This window comes from Babylonia areolata, chromosome 1 (assembly GCF_041734735.1).
Source record: "Babylonia areolata isolate BAREFJ2019XMU chromosome 1, ASM4173473v1, whole genome shotgun sequence".
Taxonomy (NCBI): domain Eukaryota; kingdom Metazoa; phylum Mollusca; class Gastropoda; order Neogastropoda; family Buccinidae; genus Babylonia; species Babylonia areolata.
Window position 1 is genome coordinate 94,374,327 of NC_134876.1, and position 17,519 is coordinate 94,391,845.

General features: G+C 40.6%; 1 protein-coding gene across 45 annotated transcripts in view; it reads left to right on the forward strand.

Moving 5' to 3' along the window:
- The window catches only part of LOC143289416 (uncharacterized), a 198,891-nt gene that overhangs the window by 177,243 nt on the left and 4,129 nt on the right, over positions 1 to 17,519 (forward strand). For 44 of the 45 annotated variants that reach the window (XM_076598412.1, XM_076598537.1, XM_076598544.1 and 41 more), the window contains 2 exons: positions 766 to 8,718; positions 15,526 to 15,580. In XM_076598412.1, the coding sequence (XP_076454527.1) occupies positions 766 to 8,718; positions 15,526 to 15,580 (8,008 nt within the window). Of the gene's footprint in view, positions 1 to 765; positions 8,719 to 12,158; positions 12,217 to 15,525; positions 15,581 to 17,519 lie in introns of all 45 variants that reach the window. The other variant, XM_076598609.1, reaches the window with a different exon arrangement.

Here is a 17,519-nt window from a genome sequence, read left to right on the forward strand (position 1 = left end):
TTGGATCATGTTATATCTCTTTGTCGGCCCATATGACGGCAAAACTTGGATCATGTTATATCTCTTTGTCGGCCCATATGACGGCAAAACTTGGATCATGTTATATCTCTTTGTTGGCTGATAAAATGGCAAAACTTGGATCATGTTATATCTCTTTGCCTGTACGATGGCAAAAATTGGATCATGTTCTGTTGTGTCATTGTTCAGTTGAGAGTGGCATCAGACACTAGTGTTGTTGTTTTTGTCATATTTTTCACCATTTGTGTTCTTCAGTCATATTACTTTGTAAGAATGATGGTTTTACAACAAGTAGGGTTTTCATCCACTTGACTTCATGTGCCTCTTTCTTTAGTTCTCTGAAGTTGTGCCATGTGAACATGTTTTATTTTAGTGTTTATGTTCCCATTGTAATGATAACAATAGGGAATGTGTTTTTGTGTGTCTTCACCTTCTTAGACCAGTTAATGTATTACAACATTTCAGAGAAACTGAATCTGGTGTGTGCATGAGAAATAGTGAACTTATGGAGTGAAGCATAAATATAAAGACCAGCATTATAGAGTATTTGTCTGATTTACTAATATTTGGTATATCTGTACTCCCCTCTTTCTCATGCATGCACATGCACACACACACACACACACACACACACACTCACTCACTATCACATACATACAGAGTTTGATAGATAATCTCTCTAGTGACTGAATCTTGCATCTAATGATCATTAACTACCTTTTGTGCATTAACACCTCTTTTCAATAGATGCAGAAATTCTTGAGAGGAGCGAGGAGAAAATGGAAGAGACAGACGTCGAGGAGCAGTTTTCCCCCCTGTCCAAGGGCTCTCCTTCCAAACAGGTGTTCTCCTTCAGTGAAGCTCTGGAGATGGACCTGCACACCCAGCTCCAGTCGGAGCAGGCCTCCACCACTGTGGAAACTGTTGAACACGTTTACTCCCACACCAAAGTACACACTGAACAAACAGTGGATTACTCCAGCACAGTTGGTATGGAGTCCATCACTAAGCAGAAACCGTTAGTCTACGCCACAGAATCCTTTGAGCAGTTTGAAGAAGAGATCACTCAGGTCTCAGAAAAAAGCCAGGTCATGGAAGAGACTGCGCTTTGTCATGTCACAGAGCAGTCAGAAACCTTGTCCGTCACAACCAGGGATGTTACCTCAGACAAAACTGAAATCCAGGAAACTCCAGAATCACCTGTCCTTGATGTGGAAACAGAAAGACATGAACAGTTTGTGACTGAAGAAAGGGAAACAACTTGTGTTGTGCCGTCTCTTGCTGAAGAGGATAAAACTGAGGAACCTGATGAGCAACTGATTGTCAAAACAGAGACAGACAGGACAGAAGAGTTCACTGTAGAGGAGAAAGAAACGGATAGAACAGAAGAGTTCATTGTTGAAGAAAAAGAAACTGTCATTTCTGAGAAAGAAAAAGAACCAGACAGAACAAAGGAGTTTACTATCGAGGAGAAAGAGATAGTTGAAACAGAAACAGAGATAGTTGAAACAGAAACAGAGATAGTTGAAACAGAAACAGAGATAGTTGAAACAGAAACAGAGAGAGTTGAAACAGAAACAGTGATAGTTGAAACAGAGACAGACAGAAGAGAGGAGTTTACTGCTGAAGAAAAGGAAACAGCGATTGTTGAAAAAGAGACAGACAGGACAGAGGAGTTTACTATTGAGGAGAAAGAAACTACTATTGTTGAGGCAGAGACAGAGATTGTTGAAACAGAGACAGACAGAAGAGAGGAGTTTACTGCTGAAGAAAAGGAAACAGCGATTGTTGAAAAAGAGACAGACAGGACAGAGGAGTTTACTATTGAGGAGAAAGAAACTACTATTGTTGAGGCAGAGACAGAGATTGTTGAAACAGAGACAGACAGAAGAGAGGAGTTTACTGCTGAAGAAAAGGAAACAGAGATTGTTGAAAAAGAGACAGACAGGACAGAGGAGTTTATTATTGAGGAGAAAGAAACTACTTTTGTTGAGGCAGAGACAGAGATTGTTGAAACAGAAATAGACAGAACAGAGGAATTTACTGCTGAGGAGAAAGAAAGTGCGATTGTGGAAAAAGAGACAGATCGTACAGAAGAGTTTATCATTGAGGAGAAAGAAACTACAACTGCAGAACTTTCGTCTGAAAAGACTGGAGCTGGTATTGAACCTGAAAGTGGTGCTGATCAGTGGGAAGTGAGGAAGATCACCAGACTGACTTACATGGCTTTCGACAACATGGGATTCACAGAAGAGGAGGCATCAGAAGGAGGCAGGGATGAACCAAAACTCCCTAGACAGGACACTCGTGAAATTTCTCCAGAAGATCTTGAAGAGAAACCATACACATTCGACTTTCCTGATGACTACAAACAAGAACTTGAAGCTCAAAGACAATATGAAGCAGCATTCTACCCAGAGGAGTGGGTAACTGGTGGTGAACAGATGGAGGAAGAAGAGATGGAAGAGGAAGAAGAAGAAGAAGAAGAAGAAGAAATTATGGAGGCTGAACAAGAAAGTGACATAGTCCTTAGCTATGAAGCAACAACAGGAGATTCTGGTACTTACCTTATTGAAGTGGAAGAGAAGGATGTTCCTCCAGATGATTACGACCAGCAAAGTAAATCAGTTTCTGACCAAACGCAGCAAGAAGCAGAGGTTGTGGAATCTGAACAACCAGTGCCAGCCGATGATGTTGACGCTCCAGCTGATATTGTAGAAAGTTCTTCTGAGAGCAGTCCAGACAATGAAATTGAAGTGTTTGATGATACGACAGGGGCCTACATCAAAATGCCCTGGGAATTAGCCCACCAGTATAAACGCCAGTTTTCAGAGTCCTACACTCATCAGGAAAAGAGTGTGCGTGTTCTGCAGCAGAACCAGTCCATTGACCTGGGCACTTTCTACAGGAGAGAAGATGATGCAAGCTACAGCAGCTCATCTTCTCACACTGAAGAACACAGAGAACGTTTTATTCAGTCCAGAAAGACAAAAGTCACTTTTGACTTGAGTGAAATGACAGAGTACAAAGAGTGTGAGGAAGAAGAAGAAATTGCTCGTGAAGCAGAAGCAGCCAGGCCAGACAAAGTCCCTGAGCCTCATGATGAGATTGAGCACACTCATGAAAAAGTGGTCATTTCCAGCATTCAAGAGATCCGACAGCAGGTGAAGGAGGATCTGACCAAAGACACAGACTTTGATGCTGGTTACCTGGATTCTGACCTCACAGCAGCTGGAGCCACAGCTGCCTCTCACTCTGACATGTTCCAGTCTGGTGTTGAAGAGATGCCTTCTTCATATTCTACTGCTGAAAGCTCCCTGGAGCAGGCAGTGGAAAGGAAGATTTCTTCGGAAGGAGAGGAAGATGTGTCTCCAGCCAAGCCCAAACCGTGTGAGCCCATGATGAGTGTGGTCAGCTTGGAATCCAGGCTTGCTCAGCAGGAACTGCTGCAGGAAATGGCCGATGAGAAAGACCGGTCAGTTTCTCCTTCACGGGAAGAACTGCCATTGGATTTCACAGCGCCAGTGGACCTTCAGGGTGCCATTGCTGAAGAACCCGAACCTGAATCCCAGATCACCATGCCGCAAGTTCCTACCACTTTCCCAATGGCTGTGCACTCTTTGGGAAAATCTCTTGCTGACAATGAAGTGTATGAATCATCAGAAACTGAAAGAGACTCAACAGAAGAGAAACTGTCCCCCATTGAAGAAGGGGCAGGGATAGATGACATTGAAGACGATGATGCCCCTGCAAAATCTATCCCTTCAGAAAAGAGAGTAACATTTCAGACAGACACACTGAGCACACCCCGCGCTTCAGAACAATCAACTGATGAGTTCAAGATGTCTACTTCTTCCTCTGAGATGTCTGTGGAGCCCACACTTCTGGCTGCCTCCTATGAACTGGACACTGGAAGAGTGTGCCACGTGGTGTCTGCCTTTGACATATCTCCAGACTCTGTGGAAAAGAAGTTAACCCCCAATGCCCCAACAAAGTCCATCTTATCAAGCCCTGAAGATGATGTCTTTGAGACTGATGCTTCACTTCTCCTTCGCACAGAAACAGCAGAAACGCCAACCAAGGATGAGTCAGAAGAGCTCACAGTAATCAAACGGACGTCCTCAGACTTTGTTCCATCCCCACCCACCTCGACTCCAAGGGATGGTGGGACTTTGAATGTGCACACAGCCAGTGACTTGGCTCAGGCCAGTTCAGTGTTGGAACACATTAAGACAGAGGTGGTGGAAGAAGATGATCAAGAAACTGGACACACTCTGGATGAGTCTACTGTTCATGAAGAAGATGAGCTCAGTTCACCCTTTGAAATGATGTCACCAACCGAACTGAAAGATACAAGTCAGATGGCAGTTGACACGGGTTTTGAACCAATGGTCGTCTCTGCTGATTCAGCAACTTCAGAAAGTGACTTTGCCCAGATGCTCTCCTCTGATGCAAAAGAAGATGTCATGACTAATGGCCCAACAGAAGTGGATTATGTGGCCGAGTATGATGCAGAAGCAGTGAAAGACCAGAGGCTGTCTTCTGATGAGGATGTAAAAGAACAACTGGAAGAAGCAATTGCAAGTGAGACCGAAGAACAGGAAGAAGAAGAAAGTGGTGTCATTGCTGCTGTGTGGGCAACGGAGGAAGAGAAAGGTCTGAGCGGTGCTGAAGCAACACTGTCTGAACTCCAGCTACCTCCTGGGACTGACATCAACATGTCCATGTCTGACCAAACACTGTATGGGCTGGAGATGCCCTCAGAAGAAACAGTCACCATGTCCACATCCCTGCAAAGAGATCTGATGGCCAAATCTGAAACAGATCAAGACTCTGACCAAACTCAGCCTCCAACAGAAGTCACTTTCAGAACAGATGAACAGGTTTCAGATCAAATAGAAACCTCTGCTGAAATGAGAGAAAGTGCTCTGTTTGAAAGTGATGAGATGACTTCAGCTGAAGCTACACCTGTGGCTGCTGTGCCAGAACAACAGCAAGTGGTGCAGGACAGGGAAGATGAAGAAGAAGGTGATGTTGCAGGGATAGAATCTGAAGAACAAGCTCCAGAACTTCCAGAAACACATGTTGCAGAAGAGACTGAAGACGAACCTTATCAGCTTGACCCAGGCTCTGTGTACCCTGGAAAACGAGCCCTAGAAATTCAGATCCCTGTCGAGATCAGGGTGGACACACAAGAATTCACTGAGGAAAGAGAATGTGAAGACGAACCTGCTCCAGAGCAAAGACTGGAAGATGAGTTTGATCTAGATGATGACAACCTTCTTGGAGAAGCTGCTGGGGGAGAAGAGGAGTTCATGGAACAAGAGGCGGAGGAAATGGAGTACATGGAAAAGCCTGAGGAAGAACTGCTCCGTCTGAAGGACAGCAAGCCTGAATCTGAGGATGAAGATGAGGATCAGCAGCAGGCAGAAAGTGTCCAAGAAGTGGGTCTTCTAGGTGTTCAGGGCTATGATGACCTTGAGCGACCTCTTTCCCCCACTCCAGATGCTTTCCGGCAGATGTTCTTTGGCAGGGAAGATGGAAAAGAGACTGAAAGTCCAGCTCAATCTGGTGCCGAAGAAGACATAGAAAAGACTGCTAGTCATTTTGTAGAATCTATACTGGAAGATGTGAAAGAGAAAGTACAAACACTGTCAGCCATCCAGTCTGCTGAAAAGGACCAAGAATATGAAGAACAGGTGAAAGAAGAAGACACAGAGGATGCAGCAGTAGAAGAGGACAGAAAGCTAGAGCCTGAACAAACTGAGGAAGAACTGCCAGAAGATGAGCAACAGATAGAGGACAGAGAACAACTTGATGAAGTTTCGCCAATGGTTCGCAGCCAGCAGACCAAAACAACGGTGCTCATGAAGCAGCTTTCTGAAGACATCCCTGGCATCACCATCACTGAACATCTTGGAGGGGCTGACACAGAGGACCAAGAAGATGAAGCAGCTGATGAAACAGATTATCCCATAGCTCCAGAAGATTTCCGCGCACCATGTGTTCCTGAAGAGGAAGATGAAGACCAGAAAAAAGGTGAAGCAACTGATGAAACTGATTTTCCTGTTGCCCCAGGAGACTTCCATGCCCCATGTGTTCCTGAAGAGGAAGACGAAGAACAGAAAAAAGTGGACGATGTAGATGGACCAGAAGAGGAACTTCATTTCATCGAAACATTTGAGGAAGACACTGAAATGCAGTTTGAAATGACCATTGAACAGCCCGAGAGCAAACCAGGGTCTTTTTTAGCGGAGAGTGATCCAGCCTCAGCTCATACATTTGCATCCGTTGGGCATCTGCCTCTCAGAGATACTATCTCATCATCAAAGGTGGAAGCTGGAGCTGGATCAGATGAAGAAGAACTTGACATCATGGAAGCAGACCTCAAGATGCATGACTATGCTGAACCTTTGAGTCCAGAAGATCATGGAGACTCCTCAAGTGTGGACAGTTTTGCCACTGTGGTAGCAGCTGAAGCTGAGGATGAAGATGAAGATGAAGGAGATGTAGAAGACAGACTGGCAGAAATTGCTTCTATGTCCTCCTCAATGCATTCAGACATGCAGCTAACACAGGCAGATGTGGATGACAGATTTGAGGACACTGAAGATGAGGATCTCAAAATCCCACAAGAATGGCCCAAATCAAAAGAATCAGCAAAAGAACAAGACTTTTCTTCTTCCACAGAGAGTGATCGCTATGATTCCAAAGACAATGAACTTTCGTCTTCAGTAGAAAGTGACAGATACACTGGCAAAGAAGAGCTTTCTTCATCAGTTGAGAGTGATCGCTATGGGAGTAATGTTGAAATGTCTTCCTCAGTTGAGAGTGACCGGTATGAGTTTGTGGACAGAGCTGCTTTGTCGGTCATCACTGAACTGTCAGAAGAAGAACAATTTGAAATGATTGAGAAAGATGACTTAGGAAATGAAACTGGTCCAGAATCTGACACACAAGAGCAGTTCCACTGCTCTCCCCCAGAGGGTCCTTCACAGTCACCTGGTTTTGGGAGCACCCGGTACTTCACTAAACCGTTGCAGCATGACAGGGATGATGCCTCTGTTTCTTCTTCACTGCTGGAGTTTGAAAGACTGGAGAAGCAGATTGGCAACTCAGGATCCAGTTCTATTGACACATCAGACAAAGAAAGCTTTGGTGGATCCTATGATGAACGCAAACATCACATGTTCCTTGTGTCATCCTATGATGATAAGAAATTTGAGTATGGCTCGTTTGATGAAAAGAAACTGATAAGATACAGGCGTGAAATGGACAGAGATGACATGTCAACAACCTCATCTCTGGCAGAATTTGAAAAGCTGGAACGTCAGATTGACCAGCAGGGCTCCAGCAGTTCTGTGGAGGAAAAGTTCACCGCAGAAAGCAAGAGCAGTGGTGGAAAGTCTGGTTCTGGCTCTGGCTCGGGTTCAGTGGCTGGCTCAGTATCTTCACTGGCTGAGTTTGAAAAGTTGGAGGCAGAGCTGGCAGCAGATTCTGATGATAGACGCAGCTCAGTGGACAGTTCCCTTCAGCGTAGAAGTGAAACCTCCTCTTTGGCATCCCTCAATGAGTTTGAAAGTCTGGAACGAGATGTGACAGCCAACATCGAACTTGAAGCTGAGGCACAGAAGATCGTGTCATACCTGGAAGCAGGCAGTCTTGATTCAGGTCGCATGTTTTACTACAGCAGTTCTGTGGGCTACAGCAGCTCTGATCTCAGTGAAGGAGAGGGGGCCAGAAAGGAACAAGACAGAGACTCTCTGGATGTGGTGGAGCATGACTCACTGAGTGAGGGAGAGGACAAGGATGAAGAGCCAGACTCTCTAGAGGGAGACACCTCAGAGATGACAGAGATGACGTCCAGTGTCATCTTTGCTGGTCCAGAACTAGCAGCTGCCCCTGCTGGGGCTTCTCATGACATGGACGCTGATTCTCTGGCTGGAGAGTGCATCATGCAGCTGTCCACAGACTCCCTCATCCTGACACAGCAAATGCGTACCTCCGACTCAAGCAAGTTTGACACAGATTCTCTGCTGGAGCAGGAAGATATCATGGTGAGATCTGTGGACTCCTTAGAACAAGAGAAACATTCTGACAAGTGTGATCAGGATTCTCTGCAAGAAGACATAATGCATACATCAGCAGACTCATTAGAATTTGTTCAAGTAGAACAGCAGATACCAGAAAATCTCATGTTGATGTCAGTGGAGTCGGCACACTGGAGTATGGGGAGCTCAGGGGGAACAATGTGTAGATCAGAAGAGTCCCATACTGATTCCCATGACTTCATGCAGGTCTCAGCAGAATCTCTTGAAGACCTGAAAACATCCCACACAGAACAAACATTAAAGACTCAGGTTACAAAGTCTTCTGAATATACCCAGGAGGGAGCTTCCATAGAAGTGATGCATTATTCCAGCAGTAGCACCTCCACGGCCACCAGAACTCAAGTCTCACATTCCTTCGTCGATGATGATGGCAACTTGATGGAGTCCAGTGGCTACTCTCAGGATGATGACGATGATGAAGATGACAAGGAGAAGGAGAGCCCTTTCATGAGCTGGGGTCCTTACAGGGAGCAGAAGAAAGTGTACACAATGGCCGAGTGGGAGGCCATGAAGAAGGAGAAACAGCGAGCGAAAGAGGAGCGCTCAGGTTCTTCCTCACCACTAAGCACTGAAGCTGAACAGCCCGGAGGTACTTTCACACTTGACAGCCTTGTTTACATACATGTTGTGACCGTGACTTTTTTCCCCCTAGAAGTTAGACTGAGCTTTCTGCTGTTGCACACTGCAAAGCATCCTGCATGGGTATTGCTCTTTTGGGTCCGAGTCCTTGTCAACTGTGAGATTTCAAAAATAAATGGTTTTGGTTTATTGTCCAGTTCTTGTACTCTTTCAGCTTAAGCTTTTGTGCTGCTGTCACCCCTATTTTCTGTTGAACTTTTTCTCTCTCCTTTTTCTTGTCTTTTTAAAAAAATATTTCCTTATTTTGAGAATCTCTTTATTATTAAGATATCATGTTACTTATATTGTTTCACCCTATTTATGTTATGTGCCTGATTTGATTACTTGTAAAATTTGTGTCAGCTGTGCTTTGTAATTTATCGTTCACTTGCTTTTTGTTTTTTGCTTTTTTTAATGTTAATTTTTAATATGAACACTTAAGCAATATTTTTATAAGAAGGGATGGAAAGAAGACAAGTGTGTTTGGATTCAGTGTGCGTACATATGTGGGATTTCTTTTGGATATTTATTTGTGCACCTAAAATGTTTACTAACTTTTTCTTTTTGTTCACTTTGGGTTAAAGGCTTTATTTCTTTACTTTTTTTATATAACACCATTGATGTTTAGGGATTTGGTGTCCTCTGTGTCCAGGTCAGTATGTGCACATATGCTTGCATGCGTGTGGATGAGAGTGTGTGAGAGTGTGAGGAAAGAGAAAAAGGTAATGTGGCACAAAATATGACTGAAAGGCTGAGTTTTAAGGTTACATGAAAGTGTTCATGCTTAACCTTGGAAATCATTTTTTCCATTTTAAATACACAAGATGTAAGGAAAAAAAGATACTGTAGAGTCAGTAAGATTGAGCTTGAATTCAGGTGAACTTTCTTTCCCGTCACAAGTGATACTTAATTGTTATGGCAGCTTAAGTCTGATTATTTGCAAATAAGGACAGGCCTGTTTTGATTTATGTTTCTTTTGCTTTCTTTTTAATGTGTTGGAGAGTTGGTTACAGTGGCCAGGTTTTTGACTCACTTGTGTAAACAAAGTGAGTCTATGTTTTAACCCGGTGTTCGGTTGTGTGTGTGTGTGTGTCCGTGGTAAACTTTAACATTGACATTTTCTCTGCAAATACTTTGTCAGTTGACACCAAATTAGGCATAAAAATAGGAAAAATTCAGTTCTTTCCAGTCATCTTGTTTAAAACAATATTGCACCTCTGGGATGGGCACAAAAAAATAGAAAATGAAGCCTAATTATATGCAAACTGCATTTACTGTTATATTTATATTTTTTGTACTCTCTAAACTTGGCACTTTGATCTGATATTCTGACCCAACAACAAGAGCAGTCATTATTATCATTTTTTGTTCAAACAGGAACTTCTTTTGCTAAGCATGGAAGTTTTATTTATTTTGCAAACGTTTTGGTGCAGATAGTAAAAAAGGGAAATTACTCTGTAATTAATGCTAGGAGACTTAATTTGCTTTAAACTGATCTTTCTCATCTTAAACATTACATTTTGAAATTATACTCAATACATAAAAAGCTTGGATTTTTTTAAAAGTGTATCACAAGTGAGTCTTGAAGGCCTTGCCTCTCTTGTTTTGGTTTGTTTTTGTTTGTTTTGGTTTACATTTTGTTTTGGCATTGTGATCATCATGATTACATGCTGTCCCCATTCATATCAAAATGATTTTCGTTTTCTCATACTATGTACTCTTGTCATCCATTGTTGTCATTGCAAAAATATGAAGCTGATTGAAGCACTGTTTGTAGACAAGTCTTCTGCTTGTCTGTCTCCAGGTGCATGCACCTTGCTTTTTTTTTCTTCTTTTTTTTACACTGCAGTAATTGTTTTGTGTTTGATGTTGTTGCTAGAAATCTCACCTGGGTAATATTTTCAGTTTTGTGGTTATCTAAATTAAACAGTATATTTTCCCTCATTCTTCCCTCAAGCTTTTCCTTCAACTGACAAACTTTTTTTTATGTCAATTGTGCTTCATTATTGGAACTGATTGATGGAACCTATTCTCTGTTGTTTAACGAATTCATTGTCATTGTAAGCATTTTGTTCTCAATGTTTCACCTTTTTTTTTTCTAACTGTTATTGGTCAAATCCACCACAGCCATCATCCCTGTCTGGTTTGACCTTTTTATATATGTCATACTTTGAAAAGAAGTGACCTTTTTGTTCCTTAGCTTTATTTTGTACAGCCAGGCTAATCCATTCTTTGGTGGTTGTTTTTTTGTTTGTTTGTTTTTTTGTTTCTTATTTCTTTCAAGTGTTTTGGCAAATATTTTGGTTGGAATTAGATTGGGATACCTTTTTTTTTTAATATTTTGATAGTAATACGTTTTTATAATGTCTGTCAGACGTTACACTGGAAGATTTGCAAGATAACAAGTGTATTCACAGGCAGTTATTTCTTTGAAATACTACATTGGTTTTTACTTTGGTATAGCTTTGTGCATTATTTTTCAGTCGGAAGATTTACAATTATTTTCACAAACTTCAATTAAAGGTAGGTGCACCTGTTTTCCAGAAAGATTTGAAGTTGACATGCACATGCAGAAAACATGTTACAAAAATCATACTTCTCAGTCAGTTTAATAACATTGTCTTTTGTCTTTTTCCATATTAAGAAACTGTCTGTGGAAACAATATATTTGCTTATTCACATGAATTAGATGTCTCAGCTTTGGCATTTCAGTATAGTCTTTGTAATGTTGGCATATTTATTTATGTCATATGTGACTGTTACTCTGTTTTTTCCACTCTGCCTTCTCCCTTACAGTTTGTTGTATTGATGGTGTAATCAGTGTGAGATTATTTTCTTGACTTTGAATGTTTATTACTGGATCTTTTTTTTTCTTTTTTTTTAATTATTTATTTTTTAATGTATGTCAGATGGATTTTTGTCACTGAATGTCTTTGGGATGCTGTTCATGAAACACTTGTCTCCTTAGTCTGACAATGTTTCGTTTACAGTATAGTAAGTACACTGTGTTGTCATTTCATTCAAAAAATGTTATTTTACCATTTGATTGAGTGTAACTAGGTTTCTTTTAAAGTGCTTTACTACTTGTAGTTCTGTGCAAGGTAATCCACAGCATTTTTGCATTAGAAAATGCATGACTGTTATTTCAAAGAATCAAATACATTTTGAACTTGATAAATTTGTTGAGATGTTGTGTGCTTAGTTGTGACATTATATCTTTGATGATTTTCCCTTGAATATGAAAGATGTGATTGTACTCCAGCAAACAAAGCTGTGATGAAAAGTGGTGTGGTTGTTATGCTGTGACTAATTATTGTCAACAATGGAAAACAAAGTGATGATGAAAAAAGTGATATAGTTGACATGCTGTGACTAATTGCTGACATTGTGGTCTTTTTGTTCTGGACACAGCAAAGAAGCGTGAGGAACGCAGCAGTCTTTCGGAAGAGGAGGAGGAAGCGGGTGGCGTGTATGTGATTCAATGTTCAGATGTTACTCTTTGTTGATGTTTCAGTGTGTGTGTGTGTGTGTGACCTGTTGTCTCTTTTTGTTTCAGATTTTGGTTTCATTGACGTAGAGGCAGGAACCATAAAGACTGTGTAATCATTGATTTCAGTGGTGTTTTTTTGTGTGTGTTTTGTTGTTGTTCTTGTTTTAATCCTGCTTTTGTTTCTTTTCTTTTTCTTTTTTTTTCTCCTTTACACAGGTTTCCTTTCTTTTCATTTCGCCTTGTGGACCCCTTTTTTGTCTGAGTTATTTGAGTAGTTGTTTCTGTGCAGTTGTACAGAGTTGATTTAGTTTTTGGTTTTTGTTGTTGTTGTTTTTATGTTGTGTATAAAGATAATTCTAAATATCTACAATAACTTGTGTATAAAGATGTTATTTTATCTGCAATAACTTGATTTTTAAAGATGTAACCAAAGAACGCCCTTACCTCAGTTCTGATAGATTTTAAAGTATACTACTGAAACATTTTTGATGAATAGATAGACAAGATGAATGAAACAAGCAAATAATGAATTGTGAAGAAAGTGACATTTTCTCCTGAGACCAGAGTTTTCCATGTTCCATGTGCTAAAGAACTTTGAATTACAAAACAAATTATATTGAGTCAGCACTACCAAGTAATGTGTAGTGTTATTAATAGTCTAAACATGAAATTCAGCTAGCTTTGTCACTGTAGATGTTTTGGTGTTGTTGTTTTGTTTTGTTTTTCCTTTTTCACAGTGATCTCAGAAGCTACAATGCTTTCAGTTCATATTGATATTGATAGCATGTCTTCCTTTTCTTCATCTGGCCCTGGTGCATTTTTTTTAAATTTTGTTTTGTTGCCCATCCTGTTTGGGGTACATTTTGATCTGTGCTTTTTCTCCCATGCCAGATTGAAATCAGATTCCAGTCCAGCTCCAACCATTCTGTTTTTAATATTCAAAGAACTCCTTTTTCTTCAGCTGAAAAGAAAGAAAAATGAAAAAGTCAAAGTTGTTTTTCATTTGATGAGCTTTAATCTCTTTTTATATTACTCTCTTTCAATTCCTTGAATGAGTTTTCTTGATCAAAATCTCATAAAAGAGTTGTGCTTACCCTGTTTTATGATTTGAAAATACTGAAAATGTAGTAAACTTTATCTACTGAAGATTTGAAAGATAAAAAATTGTCTCTCCACTCTGCATATCTGTCACTTAATTGCCTCTACCCCATCTGACCTTTTCAGTTTTTCCCCTTTGTTTGGTGACAAAGGGAGACTGTTTTATTTTGTGTAGAATTTGTGTTTATATATTATGCGTGTTGTGTAGATTGTTTGGTCATATTATGTAGATTCTTTTTATTAATATTTTATGAATGTTTATTTATGTTGTGTGGATTCTGTTTATTTACAGTTCTAGTAGTGTGGATACTGTGTGATTTGTGCTGATTCTGTTGCCCAGATTTTGTGGATTTCATTTTCACATTTGCTTTATCAGAGTTGTAATGGGGTTGTTTTTTTTGACAGTGTGGTGTCACCAGTTATGTTCCTGTGCTCACTTGGTTGCTTTGCTTTTTTTCAGGTGCCCGAGATGAATGGAGGTGTTGGATTCTTTGTTGTTTGACTGTTGTCAAAGGATTGCTGTGTTTGTTGATCAAATTTATGATTGATTTTCAGAGACCTGTCAGTTTTCTTCTTTTTTTTTTTTTTTTTTCTTTTTTTTTAATAGATATTGTAGTTAATGATGTTTGAAATATGTTTGTGATTTTGTGCATTCTTTTCTAAAAGGCATGTGCATGTCTATGGAGAGAAGAGAAAAATGCTGCATAACTTCATCATATAACTGATTCTGTTCGATTAAATTTAATCTTACATTATATATCTCTCTGTTTTCTCTTTCTCAATATGTCTCATTTGATCACATAAAAAAAACTCAAACACAAGGCGACAGGTATTGTAATTTCAGTTTCTTGCCTCTGTTCTTAGACATTACTAACCAACATACTTAAACTCAGTGGTGTCACTCTTCACACGCACATGATTATAAAGTACAATATGGTTTGGTCTATGTATTTGTTCCATCTAACAGAGCAATTATAGTATTGTCAGTTCTTGAAGTTTCTGTGTCCTGTCTCACTTTGTGTCTGTCCTCCTCTCAGTGTCTGTCCCTGCGTCTGTCTCTTGTCTGTCTGTCTCTTTGTTTCTCTGTCTGTCTCTCTCTGTCTCTGTTTCTCTGTCTGCCAGTCTGTCTGTCTGTCTCTCTCTCTCTCTCTCTCTCTCTCTCTCTCTCTCTCTCTTTCTCCCTCTCTAGCTCTTTCTCTTAGATCATACATTACAGCATTACAATGCTCCCGCTTGATCCATTTACTGTTGTTCTTTTCCTCAGTCCAAACTGCAGCAGTATTATGATGCTTCTGTTCCTCATTCTTTTTTTTTCACATTTTTTTGTTCTCCAAAGAATGAAGTAGAATAATTAAAACAAGCATCCTTTCAGCACACAACACAGGGGTTTGTTCTCTCTCTCTCTCTCTCTCTCTCTCTCTCTCTCTCTCTCTCTCTCTCTCTCTCTCCCCCAAGCTGTCAAAATAAGACTTCACTTTTTTCTGGTATTCTCTCTCCTGTATCTCCTCTGTATGCATTCAGCTCTTATTAGAGATTTATTCTTTATTTGTTGTTTTTGTTTACTATTTTTTGAATTGTTCCTATCTTTTCTTATCTGTTACAAGTTAAGTATGAATTGCTATTATTATGCACACATTTGCAATTTGTGACCAAAGCATTCCTAGATTTATGTGCATAAAGGTATTATCTTCACAGTGTATTTTGTTTAATTTTAAGGATATAATGTCTAAGCTCTTTGATGCTAGAAAAATGATTAAAAGAAAAGCATTGATACTCTTTCTTAAAGGTAAGTTATCATAAACTGTGTGATTGTTTTATATAGTTATTATCAAGAACAAAGAGAGAGGTGTGTATATGTATATGGATGTTTGTGTGTGCACATGCATCCATTTGAGTGTGTGAGAGAGAATGTGTGTGTGTGTATTGGTGTGTGTGTGAGTGTGTATGCTAATGTGTGTGTGTGTGAGTGTGTATGCTAATGTGTGTGTGTGTATGTGTGTGCGTGTGCGCACACAGGCGCTTTAAAGAAAATACTGACTTATGCCAATACTTCTTGGATAAGTTTGACTAACACACAAAAAAAGCAGTCCAGGTAACCTGGGTATCAGTGGAGGTGAATGATTGTACACACATTGTTAGCCTGGAGGCACCAAGCTGATGTGTCTGCATGTGGTGATGTCCTGTTTGCAGGAGACAGTATTGACACAGCAGACATCAGCAGTGATGATGGCTTCCAGACACACAGGTAAACAGTCCTCCGACGTTTAGGTTCTTTTTTTGTTGTTGATTTTTTTTTTTTTTCTTTTTTGTCAAGAACGGACGATGTAAATATGGTAATGTACTTTGTGGTTAGATATTTTGCCACCTTGTTTTGTGTGAGTGTGTGTGGTCTTTCTTTTTTTTTCTTCTTTTTTTCTTTCTTGCCATTTTAAAGATCTGTTCATTTTATGTGACTGAAATGAAATGTATCATAATGTAAAAGTGTGTATGCATACGTATGTGCGTCATGCAGTAGCTGTGATCAATTTCATGTGGGGTTGCTATGTTGTTTGAGCACTAGTTTGGTTATATCTATATTGATCGACCAGGAACTTCACACTCCAACTCTCCAATTGCCTGTGAGAGCATCACTATATTAAGGTAAATGATATATATGAGACACTCTGATTTATCAATCTTGTCTCACCATGATAAATATGCCAGGCCATACTGCTTTCCACTCTCCTTTTCTGTATCACACTTTTATGTGGTTCCAATGAGATGTGGGTGAATTGGTTGTTTTAATGTTTTAGTCAACTTTCTAACATTATTTTGTGTTCTGAGACAAGTTTTAAGAACTGACATGTGATCAGGCCTGAAATGGCCCTCAAGTGGTCGACTGGGCTGTAAGCATCATGATTTGGTTTCATTTGAATTGATTTCTGTATCACACTGTGACACTGTTAACTCCCAGTGGTGTCCCATCCCCATGTTGATCAGGGTGGTGATGAATTATGTAGCTTTCCATACCTCCAGTAGTGTCCCCTGCCTATGTTGATCAGGGTGGTGATGAATTATGTAGCTTTCCATACCTCCAATAGTGTCCCCTTCCTATGTTGATCAGGGTGGTGATGAATTATGTAGCTTTCCATACCTCCAATAGTGTCCCATCCCCATGTTGATCAGGGTGGTGATGAATTATGTAGCTTTCCATACCTCCAGTAGTGCCCCCTTCCTATGTTGATTAGGGTGGTGATGAATTATGTAGCTTTCCTTACCTCCAATAGTGTCCCCTGCCTATGTTGGTCAGGGTGGTGATGAATTGTGTAGCTTTCCATACCTCCAGTAGTGTCCCCTTCCTATGTTGATCAGGGTGGTGATGAATTATGTAGCTTTCCATACCCCCAGTAGTGTCCCCTGCCTATGTTGATCAGGGTGGTGATGAATTATGTAGCTTTCCATACCTCCAATAGTGTCCCCTGCCTATGTTGATCAGGGTGGTGATGAATTGTGTAGCTTTCCATAACTCCAGTAGTGTCCCCTTCCTATGTTGATCAGGGTGGTGATGAATTATGTAGCTTTCCATACCTCCAATAGTGTCCCCTTCCTATGTTGATCAGGGTGGTGATGAATTATGTAGCTTTCCATACCTCCAGTAGTGTCCCCTTCCTATGTTGATCAGGGTGGTGATGAATTATGTAGCTTTCCATGGGTGCGGGTCACTACCGCGAGCATCACTACCGCGTGTAACACTGCCGCGTGTAACACTAACGCGAGTGTAACCCTACCGCGAGTGACACTTCCGCGAGTAACATTTCCGCGTGTGCAACAGTAACGCGAGTGTAACCCTACCGCGAGTAACTCTTCCGCGAGTAACACTTCCGCGAGCATACAAGCATGGGAAGACATGGTTGCCTTTAATGACATGAATGGTGTACAGCTGAAAGAACAGTTGTGGTGCTACTTTGAACGTGCCGTCGGCCATCCAGTTAGAGTTTGCAGTCATAAACCGCAACATTTCGTCGGTTCCGAAGAGGATAATGCGTTTCAACCGGTTTTCTTCTTCTTCAACATCATTATCAGCGTCACCTGTATCATGCAATAGAAACCTAACTTGAGTGCCTCCAACTAGAACGTCTCTGAATTGTTCCGGAATTTCGAAGTCTTCCAAATTTCGTGGCAGAGGGGGAAAGGCATCATCTCTT